Source organism: Heterostelium album, assembly GCF_000004825.1.
Source record: "Heterostelium album PN500 unplaced genomic scaffold PPL_contig12, whole genome shotgun sequence".
Lineage (NCBI taxonomy): Eukaryota > Evosea > Eumycetozoa > Acytosteliales > Acytosteliaceae > Heterostelium > Heterostelium album.
The window spans coordinates 640,313-655,540 of NW_008805089.1; the positions used below are offsets into that span (position 1 = coordinate 640,313).

At 33.9% G+C, this 15,228-nt stretch overlaps 5 protein-coding genes across 5 annotated transcripts; 3 read left to right on the forward strand and 2 right to left on the reverse strand.

The window, feature by feature from the left end:
* Positions 1 to 343: 343 nt before the first annotated feature.
* On the reverse strand, positions 344 to 5,038 carry PPL_05493 (tetratricopeptide-like helical domain-containing protein; the record flags this gene model as incomplete). The annotated part of the gene is made up of 7 exons (XM_020576372.1): positions 344 to 351; positions 826 to 1,179; positions 1,438 to 1,921; positions 1,997 to 3,266; positions 3,388 to 3,521; positions 4,389 to 4,425; positions 5,034 to 5,038. 7 exons carry the CDS (start codon positions 5,036 to 5,038, stop codon positions 344 to 346), a joined length of 2,292 nt encoding a protein of 763 aa, XP_020433621.1.
* Positions 5,039 to 5,776: 738 nt separating this feature from the next.
* On the forward strand, positions 5,777 to 9,477 carry PPL_05494 (glycoside hydrolase family 27 protein; the record flags this gene model as incomplete). Its single annotated transcript, XM_020576373.1, has 6 exons — positions 5,777 to 6,408; positions 6,485 to 6,897; positions 7,001 to 7,105; positions 8,191 to 8,449; positions 8,509 to 8,583; positions 8,661 to 9,477. 6 exons carry the CDS (start codon positions 5,777 to 5,779, stop codon positions 9,475 to 9,477), a joined length of 2,301 nt encoding a protein of 766 aa, XP_020433622.1.
* Positions 9,478 to 9,878: 401 nt separating this feature from the next.
* Positions 9,879 to 11,246, forward strand: melA (putative alpha-galactosidase; the record flags this gene model as incomplete). The annotated part of the gene is made up of 4 exons (XM_020576374.1): positions 9,879 to 9,979; positions 10,005 to 10,268; positions 10,350 to 10,728; positions 10,809 to 11,246. The coding sequence occupies 4 exons, from the start codon at positions 9,879 to 9,881 to the stop codon at positions 11,244 to 11,246; spliced, it is 1,182 nt and encodes a 393-aa protein (XP_020433623.1).
* A 96-nt stretch (positions 11,247 to 11,342) lies between these two features.
* On the reverse strand, positions 11,343 to 13,193 carry PPL_05496 (MiaB/RimO family radical SAM methylthiotransferase; the record flags this gene model as incomplete). The annotated part of the gene is made up of 1 exon (XM_020576375.1): positions 11,343 to 13,193. The coding sequence occupies one exon, from the start codon at positions 13,191 to 13,193 to the stop codon at positions 11,343 to 11,345; it is 1,851 nt and encodes a 616-aa protein (XP_020433624.1).
* Positions 13,194 to 13,374: 181 nt separating this feature from the next.
* Positions 13,375 to 14,898, forward strand: gatA (glutamyl-tRNA amidotransferase A subunit; the record flags this gene model as incomplete). Its single annotated transcript, XM_020576376.1, has 1 exon — positions 13,375 to 14,898. The coding sequence occupies one exon, from the start codon at positions 13,375 to 13,377 to the stop codon at positions 14,896 to 14,898; it is 1,524 nt and encodes a 507-aa protein (XP_020433625.1).
* Between the last annotated feature and the right edge of the window lie 330 nt (positions 14,899 to 15,228).

The window sequence follows — 15,228 nt, forward strand, 5'->3', positions numbered from 1 at the left end:
TTCTTTTTATTTTAATGGATTTAATAAAGATAAAATTCATTTCATTGCAAATTATTATTATTAATATTTATAAATGAAAACAATCTGTAACATAAAATATGTCTAAACTTTCTTTTTCCTTTTCCTAGTGCTAATTTTCATAAGTATAATAAAAATTGATTGTTTATTTGGAACTTCTTAATTATTTTATTTTTCTAGTTTCTTAAAATTTAAATTTTATTATTTTAAAAATATCTAATTATAAGGAGGTGTGATTAATACCTTGAATTTTTGAAATTATCCAATACTGTTAAAATTTTTTTAAAGAAATATAGAAAAATGGTCCACTATAAAATTCTCAATATTATGTTTCTTTACATAAAAAAATGTTTTTTATATATGTGTACATTATTTTATTTATATTAATAATATTATAGTTTTTATATATTCTATTCAAATAAAACTAAAACTATTTTTAAAGCTAATATAATGATTGGTTTAGAATTTGAATTAAATGTCGAAGTGTGGTTATTGATTCAGCAATGTTTGGTAGAGTTCCCAGGTCAGTCTCTGGTTTCTGTCTGGCTGGGTACATCCAAGGCTTGATCACTTTGATGAATGAATCTACAGTTGGACGCAATATTCCTTCCCAATCAGGCTGTTGATTCTTTATGATATTGGTACCGATTTCGATATCGAGCGAAAGGAACAGACCGAGTAAAACCGTGTATCCAACTGCTGCACTTCCTCTTGTCAGCGGCATAAAGTTATACCAATAGAATGTTAGTTTCAAAATTTGATCACTAACCAAATCTATCAATTCCTGTTCCTCTTGCTCCGATATACTTTTACTACTGTCGTTATTGTTGCTGCTGTAGCTATTTTTTAATTTATATACACTTGAACATAGTTCATTCCAGATGTGAGTCATCTCTTGGTCGTAGAGTTGCCAACGCTCTGGAGTACATGGTGTTCTTATGGCAAATTCATAGCCCTCTGGATAGACAAACTGAAGAGTGAGACGTGTTCCTTCCATGACTGTGTTGGGACGATAACTACTGTAGCAGGGGGTGACTACGAAAAAGTCTTTTTTCATCACACGATAGAGATCCTTACAACTCTGGACCGCTGAGAGTTCGTTGAGAATATTGTTGTTTGTACTACTACTGTTGTTGTTATTCTGTAGTTGAATAAGCGTGTCTTTGAATTGGATAGGTAGTAACTGCTTCATGATCTCCAGTGAGCGAGTAAACATAGGGTAGTATCTCACTACGTTGGTCTGTCCAGTGATGATTGGGGTGTGCGAACCGAATCCCTCTTGGAACTGTTCTTTACTCAGGAGGTCGACCCACCATACCGGATCGTTTGGCTCTGAAAACTGACGCCATTTCACTGCTATATCATAGAGGTCACGCCATCCAAATGAGTGTTCTGTGTTGCAAGATGAACTGGATTTACCATCCACCTTATAGTTAATTTCAACCTTGGTATCGTCACTGTTAGCTTTCATATACCCATTGTTTTGATTCCATATCTTTTTCAAGGTTTGAGCAATATCTATTGCTGCCAATCCACATTGAAGATGTTGACGTTTATTTGGTAGGAAACCCTCACAGTCATACTGTAGCTTTCTTCCAATTCTAAGTGCACTATCAATCAACTTTTGTTCGGATTCGTTTCCTTTGTAATTCAAATCTACATCAACTATAGATTCTGACAGTTCTGCTTGGGGATTGTACCCAACCAATGATGAAGGTGCAACACGTTGACACAAGAATGTCTTTATATAAACATTCATTAATCGATCCATATTATAACCATTCAAAGGTGTATCCAATCTGTGATGTGTAAATAAAGCAATCTCTCTCTGATAGTATGAATAATGAAGTTGATTATTTTCAACAATATAATTGAAATCAACTATTGAATCTCTATATTTTCCCTAATATATTATCAAGAAAAAGTTAATATTCATTAAATTTTTGACTAGTTTGATGTTATATATATATATATTTACTATTGAACAATTCGATATAGCTCTTAGTTGTCTGAGGTCAGCAATGGTTGAATCTTGATCAAGGAAATCAGTCCAATCTTGAATGGCTTGTAAATGCTTTCCGGAATTGAAGAAAAGTATACCACGAAGATGAAGTGCATTCGAATAGTTGGGTGCGATGCTAAGTGCCTGTGTGAATGCATCGTAGGATCGATCGTAATCACCAATCTCTTTCCAACATTGTCCGACATTGGTAAACGCTGCTTCAAACTGAGAGTCAAGCTCGATTGCCCTGTCAAAAGCATCGAATGCTTCACGTGGAAATCCTCTGATATTCAAGCAAAGACCGACACGATTCCAAGCGAGTTTATTGCGACGGTCAAACTCTACAACCTTTCTGAAATCCTTAAGTGCACGCTCGTAGTTACGCATCTGGTAGTGTAGCAATCCACGTTGATAGTAGATATCCGAGTCGTTGTCACGGTCAAAGATAGCGGCCTGATTGAAATCCTCGAGCGCCTCGAAATCCATGCCTTTAGCAACACGAGATTGTCCACGACGCTTGTATGCATCGCCCATCGTATTGTCGAGTTCTATCACCTTGGAGAAGTCGTAGATAGCATCATCTAGATTGCCAGTGATAGCGTTAGATGTTCCTCTTCCGAGATAGGCCGACGGTATCAACGGATTGGAATTGATAATCAGCGTGAACAACTGAATCGCTTCTTCATAGAGTCCGGAATTCACCATATAATTTCCCTTTGATATTTCCGAAGCGAAATTCTCAGTCGAAAGCTGCTCCAACAAATCATTCAACTCCTCGGCCGATGTAGACTTTCTCAATTCTGAGTAGCCACCACCTCCACTTCCACCGCCAATTGAACTAGATAGATTATTATTGTTGTTGTTGTTGCTGTTGAAAGATGAAGATTCGGGTGTTGGAGGTGCTGCAGTAGCAGTTGGTGTAGTTGGAGGTTGACTAGAGGCAGCAAAGAAATTTATAGATTCTTCCAGTTGCTGTTGTTGATGCCGGCTTGTAAGAGTTGGACTGACACTACAGGATTTATGATGGTTCATCATGAGAAGGTCGGTAATTTCAAAGTCTCCCCACATCTCTATGGCATTCTCAATGAGAAGCGGTGCACCTTCAGCAAGTGATTTCACATTGGACATTGCCATGGATCGACGCATTATCATCAGTCGATTGTTCGGCTGACTTGCCAGCACAGTATCACAGTCTTTTATACAATGTTGATATAACTCAAGTTTATAATGACATGTTGCTCTATTCCTGAAAATAATAATTTTTAATAATAAATTAAATAATAATAATTATTAATATTTTAAAAAAATGTTGCAAAAATTAAACTCAAAAAATAATAAAAAAATAATAATAATAATAATAAACATACGATATTGCAGTTAAATCATTTCTATCTGATTGTATAATTTTATTTATTAGTTTAATTGATTCTGAATAGTTTGCATTCTGATAGCATTTGATTGCTTCTTTCCTTATTGACTCTATCGATTCCATCATCTCTCTCTGTTTCTGATTATTCTAATGACGATTGTGATCTTTTAATTAACAATTCTATTATAAATATATATAATTTACTATATCTATATATTATATTTTACTAATTTTTATGATTCATTTCATTCAATCAATTAAACCAAAAATGAATTTTTAAATATATAAAACCAAAAATGTATGATATGTTTTTAATTTAAAATGCAAATATTTTAATATAATTAATTCTATTTTTAATGATTATCATCGGGGGTTGTTCAAAGTTTTTTTGGGTTACTAAAAAAAAAATGATTATTTTATTTATTTTAAAAATGTTTGCCTTTTTTGTTTTTTGTAAAGTACACTTGCTCAAGTTAGAAACCCATTTTATAACAATTATGAAGATTACTAGATTGTTAACTTTTATAAAAATTAAATAAATTTTAGAACTTTTAAAAAAATAAATATCTAAAAATAAAAATAATCTGGTTGATTGTTTGTTTTGTTGTCATAATTATACCTATTAGTTTGTTTATTATTTATTAGTTAGAAAAAATAGATAAATGTAGTAATAGAGAAGCAGTTTAAAATTGATTGGTTATAATATCGATATCCATAACCAAACCAATAAAAACAATAGAGATCATTAGATCTAAGATTAGTTTAGTTTAGTTTTGATTGTTGTTTGACTCAATTTATTCATCAAGCGTTTAACTTGACTTTACTTTAATTAATTAAAAATAAATTCATTTAAATGAAAGGCGCGCGAACCCTCATTGACTCGAATGCATCGACAACAATTTGCTTGTTTAGAATGATCCAAGAAAAAAGTCAATCAATTTAGATCGTTGAGGCCCGTTCCACGGTAAACGGATCGGATAATAATTGGTATTGATTTACCGAGACTTTATAGGTCCGCACCCATTTTACTAACCTACTTTTTAAAAAAAAAAAAAATTGCAAAAATAATCAAAAAATCATATAAAAAAAAAAAAAAAAATCAAAAAAGCCTTTTTTTATTCTTCCCCCCAGATAGCAAATTATAATGATCACATGCATAAAGTAAAGTCAACCTATTTTATTTTTTTTAAATTCAAACAATTTTTTTATTTTATATTTTTTATATTTTTTCATAGATAATTATTTTTTTTTTAGATAGTTTTGCAAACTTTGATAAAAGCAACAACAAAGTACTACACAAACAAATAACATAACTGTTCAACTTTGACTCATCAAACAAAATAATAATAATTAAAAAAAATTAGTTTTTTTTTATTTTTATTTTTATTTATTTATTGTATGTATCTTAAGAGAGAGCAAAAAAAAAAAAAAAGATATCTTTACTTTTTACAAAAAAAAAAAAAAAAAAACAAATACAAATCACTGCACTCACCATTCAACAAAAAGCCATCACACAAATTTTATTATGAGTTTGTGGGTGGTCAAAGGTGATAGAAACAAAACCCAAAAACACCTGCTAACCAAACACCCAACAAATATTTCACCAACACACTTTTGATTGATTGATTGATTTCATTAAAAAACAACATTATTTTTAAAACACTTTATATTATGTTATACTACCTACCATGTGTTATAATATTTTGATATAATCAACCTAAAAAAACACACCAAAAATAAAAAAGCATAAAAAAAAAAAAAACTACTAAGAAAAATATTTCAATCAGCCAGTCAAACAGTCAGTCAATAATCATACCCTTTTGAACATAATCATCTCAAATCAAAACATAAATAACAATCTTATATAACTTTAATTTATTAATAATAAATATCTTTCATTCATAGGAATATAAAATAGATAATCATTTCATTTGATTTACAAATATTTTAGGATCAGAATAATCAATAATATCACAAACACTAAATAAAAAAAAAACGAAGAAAAGAAAGATTTCTTTGAAATAGTCAAAAATATATAGTTAGTTATGGATGATTCAAGTTTAATCAGTTTCGAAAACTATCTGAATGGATCGGGAATTGATTCGAGTTTGATAAATGTAAAGATCGAAAATCCACCATCTCCACAGATGTCGGGCAGCGGCATGCTCAACACCGCTGGCATTGAAGAGCTGTCGGCTCCGGCCACTGCCGCTTCGATCACCACCTCTATCAAGGCACTGCAGCTGCCAACACTCAACATACCATCAACCACCGACCTGCAGAACAGCGCTGCCGAGTCGTTCCAGCAGTTGCTCCAACAATCAACCTATCCCACCTACAACAACTACTACAACAACGTGCCAGCCATGGACAACTCGGTGTGCGAGATGACATCGACCGTCTCACCGTCGAACCTAATCAACTCGGTGCACCATCAACTCATCAATCATCACATTCAACAGCAACAACATCAACATCAACCACTCACCCCGCAACAGCAACAGCAGCAACAGCTGAACCAACAACAACAACAGCTAAATCAACAACAACAACAGCTCAACCAACAACAACAAATAAATCAACAGCTATCTCAACACAATATATTTAATAACAACAACAATAATAGTATAAAACCAATTAATTTAATTTACCCAAACGGCAATGGTTTGCAAAATACAACAACCACAACAGCAAATCATATTTTCACACAGCAACCACTCGGTATTTCATTGGCACCCACTACAACGACGACAACCACCACCAGACCCATATATATTTCACCGACATTACAAACAGCAGGTGGACAACATATTCAAATCAATACACTACCACAGCAAAACACAACGCTCCAACCACAACAACTATTCCAAGACTTGAGCAACACCACCACCACAACCGACGACATCACCTCAGCGTATCTCTTAAACAATCAACTCTTAAAATCACAACAATTCACTGCCAATTCAATTATTAATACATCATTACTTCCATTGACTCAAGCACAAACCGTTGTACTAATGTAAGTTTAACAACAATAATAAGATTTTAATTATAATCAAATGATAATTAATATTTATAATTATTATTATTATTAGTGGAGATGTCGATATTACAATTGAACAACAACCACCCTCTGATGTTAGAACACGTACACCTAATGATCGTAGAACATTCAATTGTGTTATCAGAGTAGTTGGTGATTATGTAAAGAATAACATTACGACTGTGTTGGCACAACTTGCCTATGCAAATTCGCACACCGAACGTCCATCACAAGATATTTTGGGTGGTAACAAGGTGGTACCCGTAGGAAAAGATGGAAAAGTCGTTTTCGATAGCCTATCTATGACAGAGGCTTCCACCAAACATCAAGAGAACGAGTTTTGTCTTGAATATATTTTGTTGACCGACGACAACAAACGTTTCATTCTTCCAAACGGTACTCCATTCCTCAAGCGTTCCAGACCATTCTATGCTTATTCCAATCAAAAAGTTTTATCAAGAAGAAGTAAGTTATTAACTATACTCTTATTATTATTATTATTATTGTTGTTGTTTTTGTTGTTTACACCTATTAATCTAAAATCTTATTATTATTATTATTATTATAGGAAATGTTACATTGAGAACATTAAGCTCCAACAAAGGGTCCACTATTGGTGGAGACCAAATGCATGTTGTTGGATCACCATTTATCCGTTGTAATTCATTACGTTGTATTTTCCATACACCACACGGTGATATTCCAGCCAATAACATTGAGCTGTACAGTGAATCGGTGTTGTTCTTCACACTGCCACAGTATCCAGCACCACCCAACTTTTGTCCACCCGACGGAACCGAATTGCCCGTGCAAGTAGTCATCACCAACGATGGAAGAAACTACAGTAATCCACTACCATTTACTTATATTTTCGAGAGCGGCAATACCAAGAGACTGAGGTCAAGATTTTAGACGCTATCTTACAATCCCTCAATCAATTATTATTCTATTTATCTATTCTACTCCTACTCTACTCTACTCTTTCTATTAAAATTCTTTGTTATATTTTTACTTTACTTTACTTTCTTTAAATTATTCTTTCTTATTATTACAAAAACAAAAAAAACAACAACAAAAAAAAACAAACATTCAAAATTACTATTTCTTTCCACTCTTTGGAAAAACAATATTATAATATTATATATTCCAATTCTATTCTTTCCTTGTATCACAATTTATTTCTTTATTTATAAATATCAGACAATAATTATAACTTACATTTAAAAAAACTCCCCCAATAACCTATGAATAGCGAAATTAACGGTCTAACTCCGCTATTAATCAATTTGTGTGCACGATATTAATCAAACAATAATAATTAATCATTATTATAAAATAAAAATAATTTTTTTTTAAAAAAAAAATAAAAAATATCAATAGAATTTATTCATTTAAGGTTATTTGATGATGTTACTGATCAAATAATATAGGAGTCATTTATTCCCATTTTGGGAAGACTTCAAAACTAAATTTTTATATTTATTTATTTTATTTTATAATATCTTCAATTCCGAAATTCTAGTTGATATTTTTTCTTGCCCAGATTTTTTTTTTATTTAAATTTTGCCAAGCAAATGATCAGAAATTTCAATGCACTCTAAATTTATTCTGTGATCCCCAATCTCACATCACGCCGAAAGGTATTATATTTTAATTTTATATAATTTTTTTTAAAAAATATATTTTGTGTAGAATAAAAAAATATCATATTTTATCAATTACAATTTCATTAAATCATAGTTTAATATATTTTATAAGATATGAAGTTGTTATATAATTTAATTTCTATTTGTTGTATATTTTCAGTTGTAGTTCAATCATTACAAAATGGATTGGGACTGACACCACAGATGGGATGGAACAGTTGGAATCACTTTGGCTGTGATATAAATGAAGATATTATTATGCAAACAGCAAAGGCTATGGCCACCAACGGTATGAAAGAAGCAGGTTATATATATGTAAATATTGATGATTGTTGGGCATCACATAGAAATGAATCAGGTCACATTCAAGCGTATGTAATTAACAAAACATAAGTGAATTTCAATTATAAACTAACACTGTCAAAAAAAGTGATTCAAAGACATTCCCAAATGGAATTGCTTATCTTGCTGATTATGTTCATTCTTTGGGTATGAAATTAGGAATGTATGTATATATTTTATTTTGATTAGTCAATCAAATAATAATTATTTTTTTCTTTTTTTTTTTTTGTATTTAAAAAGTTATACAGATGCTGGTCCTTTGACTTGCCAACGTCGTCCAGGTAGTTATGACCACGAAGAAATTGATGCTCAAACCTATGCTGCATGGGGTGTAGATTATGTAAAGGAGGATTGGTGTTGGGCATTCCTTTCCAATCCTTTAGATAGATATGCTATCATGTCACAAGCATTGAATGGAACTGGTCGTCCCATTTTCTTTTCACTCTGTGACTGGGGTACCGATAATCCATGGGAATGGGGACCAACCGTAGGAAATTCATTCAGAACCACCTCTGACATCAAAGACACTTGGGACAGTTTCCTCGACAATCTCGACAAACAAATCCCAATCACTTCCTACTCTCAAGTCGGTGGATGGAACGATCCAGACATGTTGGAAGTCGGCAACGGCGGTATGTCATACACAGAGTATTTGTCGCACTTCCAGCTGTGGTCTATTATCAATGCACCTTTGATTGCCGGTAACGATATGAGAACTGTAGATCAACAGTATCTAGACATCTTCACAGCACCAGAGATCGTTGCAGTCAACCAGGATCCACTCGGTAAGCAAGGATCGTTGGTTCGTTCGTACAACAGTGGATTACAACAGGTATGGGCCAAACCAATGGCTGATGGATCGAGAGCCGCCGTCCTTTTCAACCGTGACAGTTCATCAGCTGGTATTCAACTTTTCTGGGCTGATATCTTTTTGACACCAAACACCTCGATGACCGTTCGTGATCTCTGGTCACAAAAAGACCTGGGATCTTTCACTGATTATTACGTTGCATTGAATATCCCATCTCATGGCAGTGTAATGTTGAAAGTTTATTAAAAAAAAAAATAAAAGAAAATAATAATTAAAATCAACTTAATCTTGCAAAGATTTTGACCTTTAAGAATTCCCATTAGACTTTTTTAAAAGAAACTATTACATAAATAAATAACACCCCTTTGTTTTTCTATTTTTTTTAAAAGATATTTTATATTTTATTTTTAAAAAATTAAAATCTGTGGAATGGTATCATACACCACAGATATTTCGAAAAATTTGTAGCGTGATCAAAAAAAAAAAAACAAATTTTTATTTAAATAAAAAAAATATCCGATTCCACTATCATGAATTGCACCATCATTCATATTTATTATAATTCCGAAATTGGTTTGATTTTTAATTAGAGTCATTAAAGGAGGAGAAATCAAAACAGAACATAACATAAATTCAATTAATAAAACATGTATATCTATAAATATTTAGCTATTACATTAGCTTTTGTTAGTGTAATCAGTGCACTTAACAATGGTTTAGGTCTTACCCCACAGATGGGTTGGAATAGGTGAGTATTATTTATATTTTATTAGCAATTGGATAAATTCTTATTATTTGATTACTTATAGTTGGAATTACTTTGCATGTAATATCAATGAAACTGTTATTATGGAAACCGCCAAAGCTATGGCAACCAACGGTATGAAGGATGCCGGTTATGTATATGTCAACATAGATGATTGTTGGGCTGAATCCAGAGATAAAAACGGTGTTATTCAACCAGATTCAAACACATTCCCAAATGGAATTGCTTATATTGCTGATTATGTTCATGGTTTGGGTTTGAAGTTGGGAATGTATGTATTATTAATAAACAACAACATTATTTATTTGCTAATATAAAACTAATTCGTTTCTAATTACTTTTGTAAAAAAAGTTACACTGATGCTGGTACTGAGACATGTGCTGGTCGTCCAGGTAGTTTCGGATATGAGCAAATCGATGCTCAAACCTATGCCTCTTGGGGAATCGATTATCTCAAGGAAGATTGGTGTAACACTGGATCGAATCAACCATTGTCAAGATACTCCATCATGTCACAAGCATTGAACGCCACTGGTCGTCCAATTTTCTTCTCTCTCTGTGACTGGGGTACCGATAATCCATGGGAATGGGGACCAACTGTCGGTAACTCATTCAGAACCACCGGTGACATCAAAGACAACTGGGCCAGTTTCATGAACAATCTTAACCTTCAAATCCCAATTACTTCCTACTCCCAAGTTGGTGGATGGAATGATCCAGATATGTTAGAGGTAACTAGCTAGCTAAATATTCAAAATTGATTAAAACTATTGTTTATTAATATATGTCTATAAAACAAACAAACAAACAGGTTGGAAATGGTGGAATGACAACAACTGAATACATTTCACATTTCTCTTTATGGTCAATTTTGAATGCTCCATTGATTGCAGGTAATGATTTAAGAAATATCGATCAAACTACTTTGAGTATCTTGACAGCACCAGAGGTTATTGCAGTCAACCAAGATCCACTCGGTAAGCAAGGTGCATTGGTACGTTCATACAATGGTGGACTCCAACAAGTTTGGGCCAAACCAATGGCTGATGGTTCAAGAGTAGTCGTTCTATTCAACACCGATTCGATTTCAGCCGATATTCAACTTGAATGGGTTGATATCTATGTACAAAACACTGCCACTATGACTGTCCGTGATCTCTGGGCACGTTCTGATGTCGGTCAATACACCGGATCTTACGTATCCCTCAATGTACCATCTCACGGATGTGCAATGTTGAAGATTTATTAAATTAATAAACAACAAAAGTAAACATTAATAATTTAAAAATAACATAAATAACAGTTATATAAACTTATTGTTTCTTTTTTTTCTTTTTTACAAATTTTATAAAATTGATTTATTCTTTTTGAAATGTTGAATTCCACTTTTACAAATTGGTTTACCTTGTAATGTAATCTCTGATCCATCTACAATGTCAACCATTATATAGTCACCTGGTTTTATATCCTCCATATTGTTGGAGTTGCTTGGATTAACGATTGGAGTATTGGGGATGATAACTTTCTTGTTGGTATCGGTACGACCGACAAAGTGATCTTTTGAACGACGACTGATACGATCCACCAACACCAAATGACGTCTTCCGATCTCTGCTTTCGATTTGCCACGTAGGTTGCTATAGAAGGTATCGATTACCTCTTGGAGTCTTCTTGTTTTCGTTTCGACATCGACGTCGTCTGCCATTGTACGATGAGCATGTGTCTTCTCACGCAGCGAATACATAAACATAAATGCATTTTCATAGCCAACCGCATTCAACAGTGAAATGGTATCGCGATGTTCCGATTCAGTCTCTCCGCAGAAACCACTGATGAAATCCGATGAGATGGCGGCGTCTGGCAGTTCACGACGAATGAGATCGATCAGCTGAAGATATGATTCTCTCGAGTATCCTCTTCTCATTCTTTCCAACACCTCTGTATTTCCACTTTGTGCGGGTATGTGTAGTTGTTGGCATATATTCGGTCGTTGCTTGATCAACTCGATCAGAGCATCTGGAAAATCTTTAGGATGTGGACTGGTAAATCTAATTCTCATCTCTGGATCCACCAGAGAAACTTTGTCCATTAGTTCTGTGAAAGTAACACCACGTTTTGGTGATTTATAAATAGTATTGAATCCTTCTCTTGGTGTCAACACCTCTTTCTCCTTTTTTTCAGCCAATGGCTCGACTACCTCGTCTATGAAATTGTAAGAGTTAACATTCTGTCCCAACAATGTAATCTCTTTGTAACCATCTGCCGACAGCTGTTTAACTTCATCGACGATCGAGTGTATGGAACGACTTCTTTCTCTACCTCTGGTGAATGGAACTATACAATAGGAACACATATTGTTGCATCCTCTCATAATGGAAACATAAGCGGATACTCCATTGCTGTTTGTTCTAATTGGTGCGATGTCGGCGTATGTCTCATCGGCCGATAGCATTACATTGATTGCAGTTTGATCGCCATCTTCAATACGCGAGAGTAACGATGGTAAGGAACGATATGCATCCGGTCCAACCACCAAATCTACACTCTTGTTTGATTCCAACAACTTTTGTTTCAGACGTTCTGCCATGCAACCCAAAACACCAATAACCGTGCCTTGTCGACGCTTCTGTTTTCTGAGTTCCGACAATCGGAACCAAATCTTGTCTTCTGCATTCTCACGAATCGCACAGGTATTTAGGAATACAATGTCGGCTGACTTTGCACTCTCGGCAACAGTGTATCCAGCGGATCGCATGACAGAGTACACGATTTCCGTGTCTGCGAAATTCATCTGACAACCATAACTCTCAACGAATACCGATCTTCCTTCACCACTGGCATCGGCAATCTCCAAATACGGTGGGATATGATTTACATCCAATCCAGTATCCTCTACCAAACCATTTTGATTATCAATATTGTTTTTCATGAATTCATTTAACGAAGGTACATTCTCTAATTTCTTTTTCACATCAAACTTTCTATTATCACTATTGATATCATTACTATTGTTTTCTATATCTTGAATAATATTATTTTTAATTGATTCTAATATTGTTGCTCCTGACGAAGAAGAGGGTGTTGTAGAACTGGTAGATATCGAACAAAATCTATTTGCATGATAACTTTTATATCCTAATTTATATCTATTACTATTTATATTAATATTTATTAATCTATTAATAGATCTTAACATTTTTATAACTTGTAGTTATATTATTTATTGCATAAATAAATTATGATATTGCAAAAAAAACGAACGAATGTAGACTGATTTGGCAATGAAAAAAAAAAATTGGTTAATTTGATCAATTTTTTTTATTTTAAATGATGAAGATTTCAACTTATTAGTTGGTTGATAACTTTACAAATCAGAAATGAATAGTTTAAGTCAGGTTAGATCATTGTTGGTTGGTGGAAGAGTTACTTCTAGACAATTGATAATCGATTCTTTAAATAGGATCGATGCTACAAAGAAATTCAATGCTTATATCACTCTGGAAGATAGAGAGAAACTGTTGAATGATGCCGATGAATCTGATAAACGATTACAACATCAACAACAACAACAACAATCAGGTGTAAAGAGAGAGTTAGAAGGTATTCCTATTGCAGTTAAAGATAATTTCTCAACCAGCAAGCTAAAGACGACATGTGCATCAAAGATTTTGGAAAACTACATACCAAGTTTCGATGCTACTGTTGTCAGTCGTCTTAAAGAGGCTGGTGCTATCATCGTTGGAAAGACAAACATGGATGAGTTTGCAATGGGTTCATCTACTTCGACCGGTCACTTTGGTGCATCGATCAATCCTTATTCGAGAGATGCAGGTGAATCATTGGTTGCCGGTGGATCGAGTGGTGGAAGTGCTGTCGCTGTCAAGTTGAATACAGTTTCCGCTGCGATTGGAAGTGATACCGGTGGATCGGTTCGTCAGCCCGCCGCATACTGCGGTCTTCTAGGATTCAAGCCAACCTATGGATCGATCTCGCGTTATGGAATGATCGCATTTGCCAGTTCACTAGACACACCTGGATTCTTTGTGCACAATGCAGTCGATGCTGCCATACTCTTGGACGTCTTGGTCGGTAGAGACTGCAACGATTCCACTTCAATCGAGCATCCAATGCAAAAGAAATTCCAACAATATCTAAATAGCAGAGATAATAATCAAGATATGAAAGGTTTGGTATTTGGTATACCCACTGACTATTTAGTCAAGGAAATGGATCCGGAAATAATTAACTTGTGGAGAGAAACAGTCGATCTGATAGAGCAAGCCGGTGGAAAAGTTGTAGCAGTCGATCTCCCACATACTAAATACGCATTGCCAGCCTACTATATTCTGGCGACATCGGAGGCCAGTTCGAATTTGGCGCGCTACGACGGTATACGCTATGGCGCGTCAACGAGCGGCGCCAAGTCACTCAAGCAACAGTACATGGAAACAAGAAGCGAAGGTTTCGGAGCAGAGGTTAAACGACGTATCCTACTGGGAACCATGTCATTGTCACGTGGTAGCTACGACAACTACTATAACAAAGCACAACAAATAAGAAGATTGGTATCCGATGACTTTAACCAGGTTTTCAATCGACAGAGTGTCGACATTCTAATTACACCGACGACACCGTCGGGACCATTCAAACTCGGTGACAATCAAGATCCAATCGATATGTACATCAATGATATCATGACAATACCGGCTAGTCTTGCCGGTCTGCCATCGGCATCGATTCCACTGGCGCACTCACAAAGCAACAACAAATCAACACCCACACCACTCTCACTACAACTCATAGGCAATCGTTTACAAGATCACAAAGTACTAGAAGCCATTCAAAAGATAATGTCATTAAATAGATATAATAATTTTTATAATCAAATTAACATCAATTGAAAATAAATAAATAAATAAATTAATAAATATTAAATTTAATGTAAAAAACATGATCATATGATCAAATTAAACTATTTGCTAATTTTGGAAAAAGAATAGTTAATAAATTTTTCAATCTCATCTTATCTTACTTCACCCCAACACAATTGATCTTACACCCTCTCACACTACTTATCTTTTTTTTTTTTTTTTAGAAAAAAGGATAGATATATATCATCATAAATCAGATATATTTAATAATATTATTAAATATAATAGAATGATATATAATTATATAATGATAATTTGTTAGTCAAAGAAAAGATATATATATATTTATATTTATGTTTT